Source organism: Danio aesculapii, chromosome 6, assembly GCF_903798145.1.
Source record: "Danio aesculapii chromosome 6, fDanAes4.1, whole genome shotgun sequence".
NCBI lineage: Eukaryota > Metazoa > Chordata > Actinopteri > Cypriniformes > Danionidae > Danio > Danio aesculapii.
Window position 1 is genome coordinate 20,498,832 of NC_079440.1, and position 22,131 is coordinate 20,520,962.

The 22,131-nt window shown below is 33.2% G+C and overlaps 1 protein-coding gene across 1 annotated transcript; it reads right to left on the bottom strand.

Moving 5' to 3' along the window:
- Positions 1 to 499: 499 nt before the first annotated feature.
- Positions 500 to 21,505, bottom strand: mtmr14 (myotubularin related protein 14). The gene is made up of 18 exons (XM_056459759.1): positions 20,794 to 21,505; positions 19,465 to 19,613; positions 15,338 to 15,446; positions 14,868 to 14,943; positions 11,449 to 11,509; positions 11,156 to 11,278; positions 10,632 to 10,705; positions 10,444 to 10,514; positions 9,471 to 9,545; positions 8,513 to 8,579; positions 8,301 to 8,386; positions 5,660 to 5,736; positions 4,981 to 5,017; positions 4,745 to 4,815; positions 2,005 to 2,063; positions 1,676 to 1,808; positions 1,293 to 1,487; positions 500 to 676 (listed from the first exon to the last, which is right to left on the bottom strand). Exons 1-18 carry the CDS (start codon positions 20,881 to 20,883, stop codon positions 514 to 516), a joined length of 1,716 nt encoding a protein of 571 aa, XP_056315734.1. The 5' UTR covers positions 20,884 to 21,505; the 3' UTR covers positions 500 to 513.
- Between the last annotated feature and the right edge of the window lie 626 nt (positions 21,506 to 22,131).

The following is a 22,131-nucleotide window of genomic DNA, read 5'->3' on the forward strand; positions in this document are numbered from 1 at the left end:
CCCATTCTGATGCTCGGATTGAACTGCAGCAGATTGTCTTGACCATGTCTACATGCCTAAAAGCATTGAGTTGCTGCCATGTGATTGGCTGATTAGAAATTTGTGTTAATAAGCAGTTGGACAGGTGTATCTAATAAAGTGGAAGGTGAGTGCACATATAAATGTGGTTTATTTTTTGATTCTTCTGTCTACCCCAACCACTGCGGTAAACTACATTTTCATATTTTAAAGACATGGTGCAGACCATGAGAATACCCATAGTGTAAATTACTGATCGTTTTATTTTCCATTCCTTTTTCTGTTCCGAGTATTATTCACCGTAAAGTGAGAAGAAGTAAAATGACATGGTAGAAAATTGAACTAAACTACACTTAGTTATGCTTTAGCTGTGCTTTAGTTATGCTTTAGCTAAAACACCTTCTTAAAGCAATTTCAAGCCTCTTATTGGTAAAACAGCAGGACAAGTGTCTATAAATGCAATGTGTTTAGATGGGTCTGGAGTGTGCATGAGACTCACATTCGTCCGCTGGGACCTTCATCCTGGAAGCTGAATGGAAGAGGTGACTCTGATGGCACTGGGGGAAGATCATGGATACTCCCACATCCTGAGACAATCTGCCAGCTGCCGTAATCTGTGGACACTGAGGAGCCTGAACGAGCATACTCCACCACTGGCCTGACAATTGTCAATACATTTTTTGTATTGAAAAGCAAGAAAATAGATGATGGTTAGAAGAGACAGGGCATTTTGTGTAGTAGAGTTGGTCCAACAACAAAATGTTGGCCTTGTTACAACAGAGAGCTCTAGCTCCCCAATATTAGAAAAATATTGGGAAAATTATTAAGGAAGTTTGTCAGCAAACTTCAACCCAAGTATTTTATAAATGTTATCATGCACAAATTTTACTAAACTATTTTTTTCTACACATTTCCATGATTGGTCCTTCATATAGTTCACTTTAGGGCTCTGGTTTAAGAGCGTGTTCATACTTGGCAGATTGGGTTTAAGCCAACAGCAAACAACTAGCATTAGCAAAACCTGTGTTGTCACCTCGCGTTGGATTATGTCTGGACCAAAAAGTATTGAGAATAATAAGCTGAAGCTTGATTTTAGGGCTCTAGTTTAAATAATGAGCTGAAGCTTGACTTTTCAATATTGCAAATTATATTGCGATATCAGTCAGAAAAACCTCAAAATGGGTTGAAAAGTACTGTACCAAACAAATAAATACTAAAACATTTCCAAACAAATACTAAACAAGCAAAACAAAACATGCACTACAAGTACCCACCTCCTTCCTGGTACAGCTAATGGGGTGCTCCCTGTCCTTGTGACATTTTGATCTGAGTGGTTGGATGAGGAGGAGCTTGAAGACTTGAAGGAGCCCAGAGGACTAGGCTCATTGATAACATTAGGTATTCGCTCCTCTGAAGTGATTGGTCGGTTCCAAAGAACAGAATGAGCAGCCAACGGCATGCCTTTCCTCCTGTGATACAGGCTTAATGAGTCAACATCATGTAAAGCAGCAATCGTCAACTTTTTTACATTCCTTGCTAACCTGACTGAAATTGCCATTTAACATGTGCTTCTCTGTACACAGACGTGAAAAGTGTTCATACTAACAATATACTATTAAAGGTGCTTGCTTATTACTTTGGATTTTTCAAGGCCTACCCATTAGAAGCCTGTGGGCCAAGTGTAATCAGGTCTGTAGCTTCTGCTTGTAGACTGGGGGAAGCTGATGCGTCTTCTGTGATGAGAGAGAAATCACTGCTCAGACTCGTCACACTACCCCGATCTCTAGACTCTGATAGACACAGAGACAGACAGGCAGAAAGAAACAGAAATATGACAATTAGTTCTCGATGATTCTTTCATGTTTTTTATTATTAAAATAAACATGTCTGTGTGCATTTACTGATGAACCGCTCTAGTCAGAATATTTACTGATTCGTTCATATAAATGAATGAAAGACTTTTGAAATTTAGTAAACATGACTTACTTAACTGGCAAAGGTCATCCACTGTAAAGTCAGCATCTTTGAAATGAGAATTTTTTCTTCTGTTACAGAAAGAAAAAAGGGGAATTAATTAAGCCACAAGCCTTTCGAATCTAGGCACAGTGTGAAATGAAACAGAAGTTAAATCAGCTTAATCTTCTGCTAAATTATTCAATCAACTGAAAAGTTTTCATTGTGGGATTTAACATTTCACATCAATCAGACAAACTATCTGGGAGAAGTTAGATTTTGTTTTTAAACCCATCTACTATTACACAGTTAATAACGATTAAAGAGACAGAAATCCATAAGATTTAGAGGTACAGAGACATTCTGAGGGAAAATGCTTTCTCTTTATAATCAGGCTGCTAAAAGAATTCAGTTGAAAACATTGATACTTTGTTTAGGTGTTATAGATGGTTGGGGTGTTAGACCATGCCTATAACTACTAATAGAAAAGTAATTCAATATTTGACACGTATTTGATAATTATTGACCTATAGACTTGATGAATGAATTATTCAAAACTTTAACTGTACAAACAATGCAACAAAAATTTGTTGATTTAAGGTTTTATTTTTGCTATTATTCTCCATGGCAGGGATTTAATTAAAGCTTCACTAATTCTTTTGTATCACAATCTTCTGTCATATATTTTCACATTTTTTAATATGTCATAATTTAAAAGATTTCGTCTTGAGCGTCTGATTTTTCCTTGGTGCTGATGTGCTTTTATTACATTTAGATTTCAACGAAATATTAAAATTAAAAAGGAAACGAATTATGTCGTAACAAATGCCCTTAAATAATGTAGCCTTTGACAGCAAGTATCTGTGTTTGTTGACATGACTGGGGTAAGGGAGCAGGGCGGTGCTGGATTTGTGCGTTCCTTGGAATAAAATCCTGCAGGCGCCCCTGCTCAATATTATACTATAATTTTTGGATTGCATTATAATATGATTTATTAAAATGATCTAAGTAATTCTCCTGTTCTCTGGCTGATTACTTCAAACTCGGCGCAAAAACAGCCTCATGATCGTGTCTGCAACTAGTACACGTAAGTCTGTTTGTTCACAATGCGTGAAGTGAAAGTCTTTCTTTGTGTATTTTTGTGTGAACTATTTAATATATCTGCATCCCTAACCCTAACCCTAACCCAAATTAATGTCCTGTGAGTGTTTTATAATGGACACATGCCCATACAGGAGGTGCTAGCGAGGCTCAATTGTGTTTCTACCATAGAATGTAAAATAAACTTGCATCTGAGCTTCAGACGCACTCTGGCGGAGCTGTTCACCGTTCTCCCAATAATATTCAGCCGCAAACACAACCGCCATCAGATCAACACGTTTCAACAGGTTTAGTGTGTTTTAATGTATTTTACATTACGTCTGTATATTTTTGAATAGTAGATATTTAATAGCAGATATTCAGTTGAAAGCAGAAGCTGGTCTTGTGCAATATTCCTGTTGACCTGTGGTTCTCTTTAAATCTGTGTATGTTTAAAAAATAAACAAATAAAAAAATATATAATATAGTTTTAGTTTTATATATAATTAAATTTAAATAAAATTATATTTTTTATAAAATTGCTGACAATGCAAAATAAAAGGCACAGCAAATATATTTGTCACAATAAAATAATATAATAAAATATAACATTACACAATATAATATAATATACTATAATATAATATAATATAATTATAATATATTACTATACTATATAATATAATATAATATAATATAATATAATATATATATGTTAATAAATAAAGGTTTAAATGAGCATTTCATACAAACATTTTAGAGCAAATGTCAGACAGGTGGGCCTTCAAAAACTGATTGGAGAAAGAAGTGGGCCCCGCAGTGAAAAAGGTTGAGAGCCCCTGCTCTAGGCAGTACAAAGTATAATTCTGCAATTTAAAAATTAAATAAAAAGTGCTCAGGAATAGCTTAAATAATGTGTCAGTGCTCTTTGGGTAGGGGATCAGAATAAACAACAAAAGTCTGTCCAAGGCACTTGAAAAATGTGGAAAATATTTAAAAGCCTTTATTGACATGGCTTTGGGTAATTGCATAATTCTGATAATGTTTAGTTAATATCAAACTAATTAACAACACAACATACTTAATGCAATCTTATATATTATATAAAAGGTTTAACTAGTTCTTAAGGAAAAGTTTCTCAGAAGTTAAAAAATCTTTTTGAATAAATGTATTTGAGCTGGCTGTGATTTGTTTTCCCAAAAAAATCATTGATATGACAGTGATAACACAACAGACATAGTAAAGGTATTTAAATGTAAATTAATTGTTATTTATTAATTACATGTATTTTTTTCCATGTATATTTTCCAGTTCTGTAGATACAGTCAGTATAAAGGCCAGGGAATTGAACAAGACAAAAAACAATTCATTAAATTTTTGGATTTCATACTTGGACTGGCACCATATTTTCAGCTAGAAGTTACAGGAGCATATTAAAAATAACACATTTCTTAGCCTGTAGGTGGAATTATGCCAAAAAATGATCTCATATTCGTAATGAATACACTATTCACTATGTCTAGGCTGGGACAGACCTGTGCTGAAATAAATGGTTATTCCACCACTTTTGAAATTAACAACATAAGTCTGCACTGAAACAAAACATGCCAATATATCTCAGTCATTTCAATATTTTCATAAGCTTAAAATATCTCCATGCTTGCATTAAAAGAAGTTAAGTCAGATAACTTACCTTTGTTTTTTCACGACTGAAAATGACTCACAAACAATATGCTTCAGAAAATTGAAGCAGAAAAAGAAAATCTAGGAAAGACAATATCAAGACTCAAATTGTTGTCACAGAAAAAAATATATATTATGACGTAACATGTCTTGTTGACTTGCCTTGGTGGTGCATGCTAAACCATAATTACAATCCTCATCAATAACAGACAATATTTGTTGGGAATTAAATATACAAAGTCTTACCTCCTCTCCCTTAGAGAGCCGGTCAGGCAACATGTGACTAGAAAAAGTACAAAGTATAAAATTACTATTAAAACCCTCATATTTTGCTGCATATCTAATGATGATATCAGGAAGCTTTCTGAGATTCCTACAAATTAACATCATAGAGCTGCTATACAGAGTTATCATGTGTGTATCATCAGTGTTGAGTAAAAAAGTTAGATGCTACAACTTTAAGTCTGTTTCTTAAAAAAAATAAAAAAATAAAACATTATATATATATATATATATATATATATATATATATATATATATATATATATATATATATATATATAAAATAATATATCACATACTTTCACTGTACTTTACAAAAAAAAGTATCTGAGAAATACATTTGTCCATTAAAAAAAAAAAAAAAAGACTTAAAGGTGACTTTTTCCCCAACACTGCACATCACATACTTCCCGTGTTAGTTGTGTGAATTAAAAAATTTCAGAACAATTAAATTTATGCATAAAAAATTCAGTTAAATTCAGTACTTTATTAAAGTTACATAGAGTGATTTATTTTATAATGGTTTTATGTTTTTAAAGAAAATACCAGGCATATAATAATTATAATATTATTATGTGCTAAAAGTTTAATACTACTACATTTCTAAACACAGATGTGTAAGTGAAGCAGAAATGAGACTAACCCAAAAAGGAACCAGTCATATGCGATAGTCAGGTAAAGGATCTCAGATGGCTCCAGACTGGCATGAATAGCACCGTCCTATGAAAATGTAAAAAATGACTTCAAACATTCATCTAAACGTTATAATTTACAAAGATTAACTACAACACACTTAACTACCTGACAAAAGTCTTGTTGCCCATTCAAGTTTTAGGAACAACAAAGAATATCTTGACTCTAGTTGATCATTTGGAATCAGACTGTGGCTCTAGATTACGCTTATTCTACCAAAATAAAATATGATCATGCCTTGATTTTTAATTATTTAATTAGGACAGTAAGGTCTGACTTTGCTTAGACAAAAATCTTGTCACTTAACAGAAATAATGTAAAGTATAAAATATAAAGTAATGGTGCACTGAAAAAAGAATTAATATTGTGTATGACTCCCATAAGCTTGGACGACTACATTCACACATCTCTGCAATGAATCAAATAACTTATTTATAAAGTAAATCTGAAATGGCAAAGAAAGCATTTTTGGAGGACTCCCAGAGTTCATGTTTGGATTCATCTTCAATGCCTCCTCCTCCTCCTCCTCCTCAATCTCACCCCAGACATGCTCAATAATGTTCATGTTTGGTGACTAGGCTGGCCAATCCTGGAGCACTTTGAGCTTCTTTGCTTTCAGGAGCTTTGATGTGGAGGCTGAAGTATGAGGATGAGTGCTATCTTGCTGAAGAAGTTGCCCTCTCCTGTGGTTTGTAATGTAATGGGCAGCACAAATGCCTTAAAACCTCAGGCTTTTGATGTTGCTATCAATATAATTCAAAATATACTGAATATAACCTCAAACTATAATTTTTCCTTTACCAAACTTGACTGATTTGTGTGGAATCTTTTCAGGTACCAATAGGTCTTCTGCAGTATTTGTGATGATTGGGATGCAGTTCAACAGATGATTCATCTGAAAAAAATCTACCTTCTGCCACTTTTCCAAATGATCAACTAAAAGTCATTATTTATTGTTCTTACAACTGGGATCTGGGACAACATTTTTGTCAGGTAGTGTAAATTAAGGAAAAGAAAAGAAAAAAAAAGAAAAACCATGAACTGAAAGTACTTAGTGCGGTGAATAGACATATGTCGATTTTCAATAGTTCAATATATTGTAATAATGAACATGTATGATATTGATATTGTTGGCATATTAAATTTGCTGTGGGGTTCATAACAGCACCAAATGATTGGAGATTCCAGCCTAACACATGCTGAAATAATGATTTTAAAAATTCTGTGATTATTTTAGGGCTATTGTACGTTAATACTGTCCAATAGTTAACAATTAGTTTTAGCTTTTATTAATCTTATGTGATATTAATTTCTTAGTTAATGTCTAATAACATGCTAAAATCAAAGTTGTAATCTGATTACAAGTTGAAGTATTACTATTACTTAATAACAAAAAAATTGTGGTATTTTTTAACTAATATTAACAGTTATTGTAATAAATCTGGCTTTTTTCACTTTCGATTTTAATCCATGTATTAACATTTACTAATGAAAATGTGTTTGTTGTAAAGTATATTATAATTCATAATTCGTTAGCAATTTAATCTGGTTGAAATATTGTTTCCTCAGAACATGTACATAGAATACACTCTGTTTTTTACTGTAAAAATTTCTGTAAAATTTACAGTATTACTGACAATTTTGGTTGCCAAATATACTGTAAAATTGACAAGAACACTGTAAATCAACAATTACAATTGTGCGTGTGATTTATTGTTAATGTGTTCATTTACAGTGTGCTTGTACATTCTACAGTATTACTGGAAATGTTTACAGTATTACTGGCAAAATTTACATGCGCACTGTAAATATTAACAATTACAACTGTGCTTTAGTTTTACAGCACAATTGTAATTGTTGATTCACAGTGCACTTGTAAAACCAAAATTGGAAGTAACACTGTACATTTTTTACAATGTACTATAGCAGGGTTTCTTCAGGTTTCACCAAGTCAAGTTTAAAATGTTTTAAGACCACAAGGAATGAAATTTCAGACTTGTATAGGGCTAAACGCTAAAGATTTCTTTTAATGGCCTAGCAGAAAAAAAAATTAACTTGCCCCATCAAAAAATTAATTCTAATTAGTTAGTTCTTAGCCACATACTTTAAATAATGTGTCAAAACAAGCAGACCCTAGTTGTATACATACATTTTGTCAAAAAAAAACAAAAAAAAAAAACTGTATCGTTGACCAGCACTAAATATTAGTTATAAATATAGTTTTGCTACAAGTTTTATTGAGGTGCATTGTTGGTGATTGAATGTGTGTTGGATCGATTAAGTAGCTTTACATAAACAAAGAAAAATTAAGACCTGTTTAAAATCATTTAAGACCCACAAGCCACTATGTCATTGAATTTAAGATTTTAAGGCCTAAAATTGTGTTTTTAAAATTTAAGACATTTTAAGACCCTGCAAATATCCTGTATAGGTGTTAAAGTAAGCTTTTTGCTGCTTAGGACAATATTGTGATAATACCGTGTATACATTTAAAAAAAACTTCAGCAATTAATGGCAACACAATCATTTGATACAGTCATAAGCCCAGTGGTGAATAGGGATACACAATGGTTTAATGAACAAATACTTACCGCCCACAAAGAGAGTCTAAGCAGGGACACAAAAAGTGGTGTCCTGTCCCAGCCTGATATACAGTGCACCAGTAAACCGTTCTCATCTACCATGCACAACAGAAAACAACATACACACTTAGCCAAAACAATACAGAGACGTAAAACCTGTTTTAATTTTTCTAGTTTAGAGAGAATTGTCAATAAATGGTAAGATAGTACAACAAATTTACCATCAGAGTTGATGATGTGTAGAAGCAGTTTCAGGTAGTTCTGTGTCTGTTGCACCAGGTCCCAGGACTAATTGATGGATAATGACAAATTTAACAGCATAAATGTAGATGCATATAGTCTGTGAAACACCCACTTCCATTTTTCATTAATCTTAATTACAATTTTTATTTTATTTTCTGAGGATACCCAAAAGCTATAGGTCAATACTGAATTCTCCTATACATTTTTATAAATTCTTAAACAGCACAGTGCCTTGACACCACATTTCATTACATCATTCTGAATGTCCAATTCATAATTAAGCTGATTCTTTTCAGTTAACCTGTTAAATTGGTTCCGATCGATTCACATTTATGAATCTGAGTGCTCTGATTAACTCTGTTCTCTAGTCAACAACTCAAATGATCACATGAAAAGTTAGTTACTAATGCAGAATTTTAAGATTTATTAGACTGTAAATGAAAATCATATTTAGGTCATGTTTGTCGGTTGTTTGTGAACAAAATCTGCTGTAAAACGTTAAACTGTTTAAATATTTGATTTTGCAGAATCTATGTTTGTGTATTTCCGTTTTAATTCAATCCTACATTAAGTAAAATTACTTGAATGAATGCCCATGCACCTTTTCTGCCCCATTATAACATAATAGATATGATTGGATGTTTGCCACCTAAAATGCTAACACATTTTGCCCTTTGTGACAACTATTGATAAATTGTACATTTAGATTTCTCACCACACATTTAATCATTTTGCTTAGCCTAACTTTTACACTAGACTAATAAAACTTTTTTTTCACTTGTTTGCACACATATTTTTAAGTTCCAATAATATAATTAGTCAGTTTATGACAAGCTTTTGTAATAAAATGTTCAAATATTCATTAAATAGAACCTTTTTTTTATTTCCAATATTTGGGTACATAAATCAACTGTCAATAAAGTATGTGAGAGTTACCTGATATTCACTCCAGTTGATGTTGAGGTTTCTTGTAAAGCACGCAGGGATTGTCAAAGGAGCATCCACAAAGTCCTATACACAACCAAAATGATGGTAAGACTATGAGATAGATCACCGAAAAACAAACAAACAAACATTTACTCACTATTTGCTTACTCCCAAGAGGTTTGAAACCTTTGATGACCTTTTTGTAGTGAACGATATACAGATATATATTATATTTGGTGACTTCTATCAGGTTTTTCAAACTATAATGGGTATAATGAAACAGTCAAGAAACAATAAAACAGTTTTCACACTAAATGAGTTCATATGTAACATACAATGTTTCTAAGTGTTCAAAGCATGCGAATATGAGGAATGAACATAGCTATAGCTTCTAAGCATCTAGCATGTTACACTGAACTTTTAAATTCTATGCGTTTGGAACAGCAATGTGGGGTTAATACCACACTATGTGAACCACAAAACCTGTAAGGGTAAATAAGTATTCCATTGATGCATTGGTTGTTAATATAAGACAATATCTGGTAGAATATTTGAAGAATCTAGAAGTAAAAAAAAATAAAATCAAAATGAAAAAAATCAACTGGAAAGTTACAAAGTTATTTGCCATGTATACCATGAATATGATGTAATACTAAAAACAAAAATTTTGTTTTTATTTATTTACAGTAGAAAATGTACAAATTTATTCTTGGAACATGTTTTTTTTTACTAAATATTCTAATGATTTTTGACATTAAAAAAAAAGTATCATTGGCTACAAATTTACCCATGCAACTTAAGAATGATTTTGAGTTCAAGTACTGTAATAATACATTCCAAAAATAACTGATGTCTTGGTAAAATGTTATGCAAACTCTGTTTCAAAATAATTGTGAAAGAGTTAACAAACAGCAGTGTTTTGAATAAAGATATTCCATGGTTAAAAACAGTGTGAACAGCACTAATCTATCCTAGTATGCACCTGATTCCAGTTGAAGACAAGTCCTTCTGCTGTGTAATCTCTGTCTTTATATTCCCTGAAGAATTCACATCCTGATAACAATGAAATGGAACAATTACACCTACAATGTAATGCCATCAATTAAGTAGACCAGAAGAAGACTTGTTCAGTAAAATTAAACCAGCAATGAACTCATGCAAGATCCACACCTGGATAAGGCACAGAGAGTAGGGTGAAGTCAGCATAGCGTTGAGCCTTGTCCACCTTTTCAGAGGAGGTCACACTAAAGACAAACAAAAAAAATGGTTGAAGTAGAAAAAAAAAAACATCAAAAAGTCAACATACAATTGCATCATATTGAACCCTATGACATTGATCAGGGTCCAAAACTAACTCCTGCAGGGTCCCAACTCCCAAATGTAGGAGAATTCTTTTTAATAAATGCGTTCCACTGTTCAGAAGTGTAACTGTGTGCATTCAGGCAGAGTATCCTTTTTATCATTTACTGTGAATATGTTATACTTTGGCACAAAATACTAGACTCAGCAAAAAAAATTATGAATTTGTTGGCAATTGGCTGGTAGGTGAAAAAGTTAATTTTGTACTCTGATACTGGACATCCTCCATAATTATGGCGCACACACCACTTACTAAAAGTCAGAAAATGGCACGTCGTATTTTAACATCTCTAACCGAAGCATTCTAACATGAATGTAACAGGAAGTTCACTCACTTGAGGCCAAACTTGACCTTCTTATTCTCCACCATGAGGTCACAGATGTAGCGTACAGACAAATACTTCAACAGCTTAATGTCAGAGCCCCTAACCTTATCAAACAACTGTGAATCACCATTGCTGTAGAGTGAAAAATAAAGAGCAGAAATGATTCTTTTAAAACATACAGAAAACAGCAGTTATTTCACAGGAGCATGCCACAACCACTGCTTATGTTCATAACCATCTGTGTAACTGAATCATTTTTGCCTCTTTTTTGATTTGTGGTCTTTGCTGTCAGTTTATCTTACCGAACTGCACAGTCATCCTCCAGAACCTCTTCAGCTTCACCCAAGGAGTCATCTGTACCCCCTGCAACAGTTTCAGGTTAAATCTGATGCAATCCAACAAGCCATTTTCACAGCTACATCTACAGTTGCAATCAGAATTATTAGCCCCCCTGAATTATTAGCCCCCCTGTTTATTTTTTTCCCCATTTCTGTTTAACGGAGAGAAGATTTTTTCAACACATTTCTAATCATAATAGTTTTAATAACTCATCTCTAATAACTTATTTATTTTATCTTTGCCTTGATGACAGTAAATAATATTTTACTAGATATTTTTCAAGACACTTCTATACAGCTTAAAGTGACATTTAAAGGCTTAACTAGGTTAATTAGGTTAACTAGGCAGGTTAGGGTAATTAGGCAAGTTATTGTATATCGATGGTTTGTTCTGTAGACTATCGGAAAAATAGCTTTAAGGGGCTAATAACTTTGACCTTAAAATGAGTTTAAAAAATTGGAAACTGCATTTATTCTAGCTGAAATAAAACAAATAAGACTTTCTCCAGAAGAAAAAATATTATCAGACATACTGTGAAAATTTCCTTGCTCTGTTAAACATCATTTGGCAAATATTTAAAAAAGAAAACAAATTCAAAGGGGGTGGGGGGGGTAGGGGGGGGGTTAATAATTCTGATTACAACTGTATATTGCCCCACAACAGAATCTCTCTTGATGATCAAAATGTGTCGCGGCTGGATTATTTTGGACGTGTATATTTTAAAGTACATCACATTGTGTGTGTGTGAAAGAGCATCAGGCACTAACATGAGCTGTAGAGTGTCCGAGTAGAGCTCATTAATATTCACAACCTTTCCAAAAATGGTAAAAACCAAGCTTTTCATTCTAGAGCTAATTCGTGTTGTTATAAATGAGCATAAAAACGTTTGTGGAGAATTTTTGCACTTACCTAAGCCACATACTTACTATGTAGATATCTGTAAACAATTTAAAGGTGCAGTAGGTGATTGTCCTCAGAAACATTTTTTGTTGTGCTGGTTAAAAGTCTCTTCATATTCCAATTGCACTGATTAAAGTAAATGATCTAAATGTATTTAGATGTATTTTTATACTCCGGGCAAGACATAAAACTAAAAAAAGTTCATCTAATTAAAAATTGTCGAACCGACAAACAACTCAATTACGACAGGCAACTCAAACGGTCTGTCAAATTTAAATGTGTATTTCTGCGCAGCCTCTTCACACAGATAGATACATCATTTGCACGTACACGTGAAGCATGGGCACCTACAGCTGACAGAGAGAGACCATCGGCCAAACTGAAAGGCTTCTTTCTGAAAGGCCACCATGGCCTTGTATCCATGAAAAGAAAGATTGTTTTTGAAAGGGCTTCTGCCAAAATAGCAAAATCAAAACTTTTCTGAATCCTGAAGTAATGTCGGAATTTCTTTTGCGCGTTTGAGGGAAATGACATTATGAAGTTCAAAACAATGATCTGAAGGGTGACACCACGGCTGAAGTATTACTTTTAGACATGTTTTAAAACTATTTTAGTCATGCAAAGCTCATCTAGATTGTATTCTTTATTATGAATGGGTTAATATGCACGGAGGTGTTTTTCAGCAACTGAAAATGTCCGACAAAATGTTGACTTCACGAAGTACCTTTTACAGCATCAATAATTTAGTCAAGTAGCATACTAATACAGTTAAGTAGATCTAAGCATTCATTTAGTTCTTCAACTGTAAAGCAGGCATGTGATCAGCCAAGGACAAAAAAAGAAGGAAGACGAGACGAATTATGAAAGCAAAATATATATATATATATATATATATATATATATATATATATATATTATATATATAAATATAAATGTGTCTGTGTGTGTAAATAATAATAGAAATAATAATTATAAAAAAATAAATGATATTCTTTATATAAATATTTGCCACAAAATTTACGTTTCTTTTTTTATCAGTTTAAATGTTTAGCAGTTTAATAGTCACCTAAATAATGTTTAATAGGTTTATAATTGTCCCTAAATGTCGGGACAGATCCACATACCACCACTACATATCGCCACTAAATCAGTTCGTTTTCTTTTGTTCAAAGAATATAATTTTCCCTGTTATTTAGTACTCTTTATTCCACGTGATAAATAAACTACTATTCAGTCAACAATTCTAACTGTAAAATATTAAGTCTAGTTGAATTGACCAGCCTAACATGCTTAAACATTACACCCTGAAAATATATATCATGCACATAAATTATCCCTGCTTTAATTTAATTAATAGGCTTAATTAATTATAAAATATAATTTTATGAATTGGTATTATCATCTAATTTCATGACAATTTCAGGTATTACATTTCAGGTGCTAGACTGTAGAACTGAGTAACTGAAGACATCAGGACAGATGACTTGCAGAGGATAATAACAAAAGTGCATCCTGGCTTTATTTATAATGTACATAGAGCACACGTGGTCATGACATGCAAATGTGAGTGCGGAAAAGTGCACAGCCGCACACGCAAATTGTCAGTGGCATTGTCATACGCATACATTATAAAACTACACAATTTCATTATCCCTAAAAAAACAAATTAAAAAAACAACAACAACAACTTCTGCTTTGATGACGATGAACCTCACTGAGACCCCCCCTCAAAAAAATGTAAGATTTACGCAAATTACAGGGGTTGCCCCATTGAGCTCGGAAAATACGGAAATTCGTATTTATACGGAAGAATCACATCCCTGGTAAATGGAGATGAAACAGGCGATGTATGAGGATCAGCAAATGACAATTGAAAATAAAAGTAAGTCACTCATTGTCTTGGTAACGTAAGTGTAATGTAAAACGATGGCAGGATATTTCTATCTTTAGCACTCTTTTTTTTTATCTGATTTTTATTTAGTTGAATAATGGAAAATTTTACATTTTTGAACAGTGATGACCTGTGGAACGCTCCCAGTCAAACGTTACTTTGAATATTGGGTCTGAAATAGCGTGTAGGAAGTGGTATTAGAATTTGCAAAGAATACTTTTCTGAAATTATATTATAAGGAGAAAGTCTAAATGTGCGAATATACAACCAACTTTACCCCAATGCCAGTTTTTGTGTGTGCCTCCATAGAGTTTTCTAACTGGTGAATGACATGATCTAGTGTTATATAAGGTTGTCTATCATCATCAGCGTTTGCGCATTCATGACTTAAGGAGGTGTGGCTTTGGACAGCAGGGGAGGGACATCAATTTCTAAGCTATTATGCTAACACTAGCATTCTGGCAGATCACCTACTGCACCTTTAACATTTTGAATCGATGCACTTTTAGATTTGTCTTTCTGTCTATCTTCAACTTCACATTTTATTGCTGGTAGTGTAAAGTGGAAAAAAACACACAGCTGAAGGTGTACCTGAAAAAATGTAATTATATCCAGTGCGTCCATAAAGTTCACCCCAACCGGCTAGTGTAGAGGATCGGCACACATGCTACAACACAAGTAAAATAAAGAGAGTTTAGGGCTGCCAAACAAAACTACAAAAACTGAAAAAAAGTACCCCTGAAAAAGCTAACTACAGAGGAGACTGGAAACTGCTTAGAATCTCCCAGTAAATTATACCAACCTTCAAATTCAAAGGCTGAGTCCAGAACTCAACACTTCAGTACTTAAGAATCCCGACAGCCAGATTTCACAAGAAAAGATTCAATCTGTTATTGATTCTATGATTAATCTATCAATACATTTTATGGGCATGTCCGACAAAAATAACAGCCGTTTATTACAGCAGCAATGCAGAGAAATAGAAAGCATCTGGTAGTCTAAAGTGCTGCTATATTGCAAATACTGCCGTGAAAATTTAATTCGGGTGACAAGATAGTTACCTTTCCATTGTAGAGGATGACAGGGCAGACAAATCTTCCTCTACAACGAGCCATTTTACTGCGATTCACCAGATCCTGCAGCTTACTAATCTGCACTGTACTCTCAAACCTGGGGAAAAAATACAAAAAAATGGGGAAATCTTTTTAAACTCGTGAGAGACCAACATATCAGTTGATATTTGACAATTTTTTTTACAAGATCAGTCAAGAATTTTGCCCACTTGTCTAATTAAAAAAATAGTCATAATATAAAACATACACCTTACACCAAAAACATATGTCTTCAGATTATGACTTGTAGTTATAAAACATGATGGGATATATAAAATGCTCAGCATGTACGAGTACACCCCTCACAAATATATCATCTAAATTCGTATTTTTAATAGGAATCTATACAATATTATATTTGTGCATATAGATTAGATTAGTCAGTACTGAAGCCAAATCTGGAGCTTATCTAACAAAATAACTTATGATAACAGTCCAAAAACTAGTATACACAAATTAGTATGTTATAGAAAAATATTAAATACAATTTAATAAAAAAAAAGAGGGAAAAAAAATCAAGAGAAACAAAAATATGAAAAATAGGTGAAATTTAGGTTGTAATTTTTTTGCAATATTTTGCTTGAATTAAATTGTATTATCTTTCAATTTCTAAATATGTTTGGTGACTAAAATATTATTTTAATAAATATATCTGTTTTGTTTAAATGCACTAAAATACATTGCCTATATTCACTGAGAAATGGATAAAAATATTCATTTTCAAAATGGGGTGCATTCAGTTATGCTGAGCACTGTATTTAATAGTAAGTCTTCCTACAGTGCCCTTAACTACAAATGTGGCATTGTTTTAGAGCAGGAAGATGAATAGTTATATGAGACAAGGCAATCAATAAATAAAAAGTCAAATACAAAGCAGTGCACAATGAACCAGGGCAAATAGTCTACAAGTGATTGAGTATCTACACTGCAGTTCCATCTTTGATTCTGTATGAATGATTCTGTAAAATCTCAGATGCAAGAACCTGGTTTATTGCTCACCTCATTTGATTTTCTCTCTCGAGAACAACCTAAATTCATCACAGAGTATCTGGTACATATCTGAGGGGTATTTGGGTAAACTTGAAAAATTATCTTCAATTGCTTTTAGCTTTTATAGTTTCTTTTGAGGTTTGTAACGTTTCATTGTTCCACTAGCCTCGATGACCTCTCAAAATAAACAAGTATATTTTTCTTTACTGGAGCACTCTTTTATGCAAAACTGGAGGACTTACTAAATATAAATAAACAGGTGTGTGAATTCACAGGTCAAAGGCTAACCAATCCTTGTCTTGTTTTAATGTTTTTATTATTAAATCTGAGATGTGGTACATTCTTGCTACCAACAAAGAGCTGTTGTGTTGTGCTGGGGATCTGGCGTTTTTGTGCCTAGTCCTTGCCTTTCTCTACCAATATGTCCCTGTCTGCTCCACTGTCCCATCTACTGTAGCCCAAGCCAATAAACAAATCAATAAAAAGTTTACATATTTATAATCTACAAACACAAAGGCATGAGATTCTATCTAATAGCATATAAAATTTGCATTTCAGAAATAATGAGCCATATATTAAAGAAGAACCAAGGTAGTAGGTTGTAAATGGTCAGATAATATGATATTTGCACTTACTAACAAGCATCCTAACTTATTATTTAAAATTTATTGTATCATTTACAAAAAGTACTGCTAACAAGCTGTTGGTTTATCAGAATATGTTCAATATTTCAACTCTCATAATAGTAGATTAAGACGATTTTCAGAAAACACACCAAAATAAATTTTTGATTACATTTACTCACACTAATTTTGCTCCATTCTGAACTCAAATCTTTTTTTTTTGTTTATAAAATTATTTAAGTGTCCCTCCACTTAAAATGTACTCATTCAGAACTCTTTTATTCATTCATTCATTTTGTTTTCAGCTTAGTCCCTTTTTTAATCAGGGGTCACCACAGCGGAATAAACCTCCAACTTGCAGCAGCGGATGCCTTTCCAGCCGCAACCCAACACCGGCGAAACACCAATACAATCCCACATTCACACATACCACAGCCAATTTAGCCTATTCAATTTACCTAGACTGCATGTCTTTGGACTGTGGGGAAAATCGGAGCACTCAGAGGATACCCACGCGAACATGGGGAGAACATGCAAACTCCACACAGAAATGCCAACTGGCCAAGCCAAGGCTCAGACGAGCGATCTTCTTGATGTGAGGCGATCATGCTACCCACTGCGCCACCATGACTCCCCACAACTCTATTAAAGATATCAAAATCTAAATTATTTGAGTGCTGGTTCAGCAGACAAACCTAAACCATCTAATCTAGCTATTGCTAGGGATACTTGAAACTTTCAAGTTGCCTCATCACACCTGCTTGGAGCTAAGCTCTTTCCCGGACATCGGCCTTTGGGCACCCCTAGAATAATAAATTAATTTATAATGGTATAATTTTGAGAATTAAGCAAATAATTAAGTAAATGAGGCTGTCAATGGAGGTGCAAAAATATATTATTAAAAGTATATTTGTGTTATGAAAATGAATGTTATCACCTAATAAAGCAACATGAGGGTGAGTAAATAACAATAGAAATTACATTCTGTGGTGAAATAATGCTTAACTGTAAAAGTAATATTAATAATTTAAATTTAACAAAAACAATGTTTAAATGAAACGCTATTTTCAAATATTTAATAGGAATGCAGGCTGTGAATAAATGGTAAAATTTTGAAAACAGAAGAAACATTGTGCAAAGATGAACACATTAGCCTTTTTTGTTCTTTGTGGATCTCAGGAGCCACTGGCAGAAATGTGGAATTTTCATGCCATATTACCTGAGATATTAAAGTAATATTATACACGCATGATATTTCTGTTATTAACTCATATAAAGTATTTGTGTTAGCATTTATATTAGTGCTAAATGTGTAAAGGTTTCAAGCTGTTACCAGGTTTTCTATGTGTGTGTGTGTGTGCGTATATATATATATATATATATATATATATATATATATATATATATATATATATATATATATATATATATATATATATATATATATATATATATATATATATATAGTTGAATACACTTTGATCAACATAATATTTCTTTTTTTTTGTTTTAGGTTTAACACTGTTGAATGTATATTTATTATGGAGACAATTACACGAATAATCAAAAATATATATTTGTTGGCTTTTGGTCTAAATGAATTGAGTATAACTTCTATTCAACATAATGCATTTCTGTTATAAAACCTTAAGTTTCATATAAATATCATGTCTACTCCTTACTTCAGTAAATAGTGTTTGCATATATAGAAGATCCTGTAAAGTGGTATGTTTGCTCAGAAAATTTGTAATTGTTTTTATATTTCTTTCTCTGACTAGGGAATTTTATATGTAGAAATTGCTGTAAAATGTCTGACAGCAGTTGTAAATTGTGTAAATTGTACAATAAAAAAACGTAAACATAAAAAAAAGGTTTTATCGGCCTGATTGGGTAGCTTTACTTGGACAAAGGAAATTTTAAGACCTGTTTAAAATAATTTAAGAAATACAATACAATATTTTTGTGAATTTATGACTTAAGGAATAAAATGTTGTTTATAAATTAAGACATTTTAAGCCTTTTAAAGACACCCTGGTTACAAGTTTAAAGGTTTTTTATATCTGGATCCTAACTAACTCTCCAGCTACTCTCAACACAAGCTACTGTCAAATGTGCATTTTAAACAAAACTAAATATGCAATATTATTAACAGAAATAGTGCCAGTGCTCTCAAATATTTAATAATGTGTAGAACAAAAATTACTACACAGACCATCAATTAAGCTTTGAACTCTTATTATTCACAGCTATATGGTACCTACCACAAAAAGCAACAATCTTTGTATACACATTTCTGTGGCGCCATATGTTATAAATGCGAGATAGGTACAACACTGATAATATTCTTCTTGTACTGTAAACTATTTCTTACAAGAATCTTTTCACATAAAAATATTCTTCCTAACATTCACTTTCCTCCCAACTCTGTGTCTTCAGTAAACAAAAGGAGATGGTTCTGTTTACCTTTCTTTATTGTTGTCTGAACATTCATATTCCAGGAACACAATCTTCCGTGGGTAATGACCACACACCTCCCCATTGGTGTTGTGGATGATACTGTACTTGTAATCCCGGTCAAACAGCTCCAGATAGCGCTTCTCTATTCTCTCTACCTGTAAATACATATAAAAGCTTTGAAGCCTTTCGAATATCATTTTACAGAGATAAAAAATTTTTTTAATTAAGTTGTATTTACTTTAATTTCTGCAAGAAAACAGACGTCTTATAATATAATTAATGTCATATACTTGTTTGATTGTTGGAATTTATCATTCCATTGTAAAATAGTCACACCAATTTAGATTAAATTATTCAAATCTATTCAGATTAAATGTATAACTGTATTTAAAAGTAGGATGATTAAAAACTGTTTAAGATGCTTTTATCTGGGTTTATTTAGTAAATACCAGAGCTACTGCTAGTGCTAAAGGTCAATGTATTCATCCTAGCAGAAAAGCACAACAATAATTTAAGTGTACAAATCACAGTGCAACCAGTTTAACAATCACTGCATGTAAAATATGAGGACGGTTATGTCATTTCCACAAAACTATAATGTTTCGAAGGTGTTTATATTACATTCCACAACACCAAAACTATGGTGCTCACATTGAAATGTTCAAATAGGGTATCCTGAAAATCTGGCCCACGTTTAATAATGTCCCCTCCCACATTATACATATTTTTATTGATAAAAATCTTTTTTTTCCTCCATCTGATCCGTGACTGCGAACATCTGACTCATGAAATGCATTTCCCTTTGGAAGTTCCTTACAGTCACATGAGCTGCTTTTGTTTAATATCTAAATGTATATCTATATAATATATTTTCTATTGTCACAATGAATTAAAAAAGAAAGAAACTCTTGTAACTTGGAAAGTAAGCCATAGCATTAAATGTCATTAGCTTTACTTACACCAGTGTTTCTCAACCACGTTCGTGGAGGACCACCAGCACTGTTTTGGATGTCTCCTTTGTCTGTCACACCCATTACAGGTCTTTCAGTCTCTGCTAATGAGCTGATGATCTGAATCAGGTGTGTTTGGTTAAAAGACACATGGAAAATTTGCAGAGCTGGTGGGCCTCCAGGTGGTTGAGAAACACTGACTTACACCACATAACATTCAAGTTAATGGTGTTAATACATTTTTAAAATGCATTAGCTTTTCAACACTTGCGTATAACAGAATCTGGCAGGTGTGTTTAATTCTTGATATTGTGTTAACGTTTTCACGTCAGTCATTGACCTAATTCACAGCCAGCTGACGGAAGTTTGCAGTGTTCAACCTTACCCCCGGCGTGACCTCCTTCGCCCTGTACTGGCTCTTGGAGAACACGTCGATCAGATCGGTTAATTCTTCGCTCCTACTAGCCATCATCATCGAGCCGTCACCCGCCTTCTGCTCGATCCTAACACGCCCTTCCTTAAAAAGCGCAGATCCCTGAGGCCGAGATGATCCTCCAGGCCATCCCTTCAGGGCAAGCTTCTTCCTCACCGCCCGTTTTAAGGCACCGGGGCCGGAGCCGGAGCCGTAAACACGTCCCGAGTTCAGGGTCCTGGCGAGGTGATGCCCCTCCACAGCACCGGTTATCAAAATAGCACGTTGTCGACTGTCTTGTACGACACGAGGAAGACTTCAAGGCTTCTTGCCGCTGTTATTTCCTCCGAGAGCAAAAACGAAGAGTTTTGTCCATTTGTTATGAAAACCACGCGTTGCTGTGTTCCTTTTTTCCTGCTCTCACATCAAAACCCCGCATCCCACTGAAGTGATCTCAACACCCGGTCACCAATCACAGGAAACCACGCTTTTCGACCTCAAGTTTTTAAAACGTCTTAATTTCGATGTGAAGACAATACCTTCAGTGTTGTTTACAACGCCAGAACGATCAGATGTGCGAAAATACATACGAAAGAGCGCTTTTGCAATACTGCAATGATATTTAGCCGTGTTTGATGTAGCAAAGGAACTTTAACCAGAGCCAGTAGTAAACAGGAAACTGACGTGATCATGTGATCAATACTTCCTGAAAGTTTACGTCAAGCGTCACCGAACCGGTTGACTTTTTCTCTTAGAACACAGAACATGAAAGGGCAATAACGAAATTACAATTATTCAAAAACTAAATTTAAGGCTTTAAAATAATTAACAGTTCTTTTTGCTTTGGTATTTTTTGTTTCTTTTATCGTGCATAGAAAATGACCTATTTATATTTTAAAGTTAGTAAAATTAGTTTTTTTTCACTTCCCATTTACATTTAAGAATAAAAACATTTCCATATATAATGAGCAATATTTTTCTCATAAATAATAATAATAATTTAATACTAATAATTACAACAATAATTTTCTCATAAAAAATAAAACATCTTTTTCTTTGAATTCCAGTGCAATGTTCGTACTCTGCTTAACAAAAAAGAAAATATCACACCAAAACAGTTGTATACAATCATAAAATAAATGAACAATACTCTCTTCTTTATAGTTACAGAAAGCACATTTTAATTCAACGTCTTTACAAAATTTTGCAACTACCTATTTTACAGGATAAATACGATGAACAATTTTAACGGATACCTCTCTAATTTTATTTGTTATACAAAACCGTCTGGAAATCTTAAAACACTTGTTC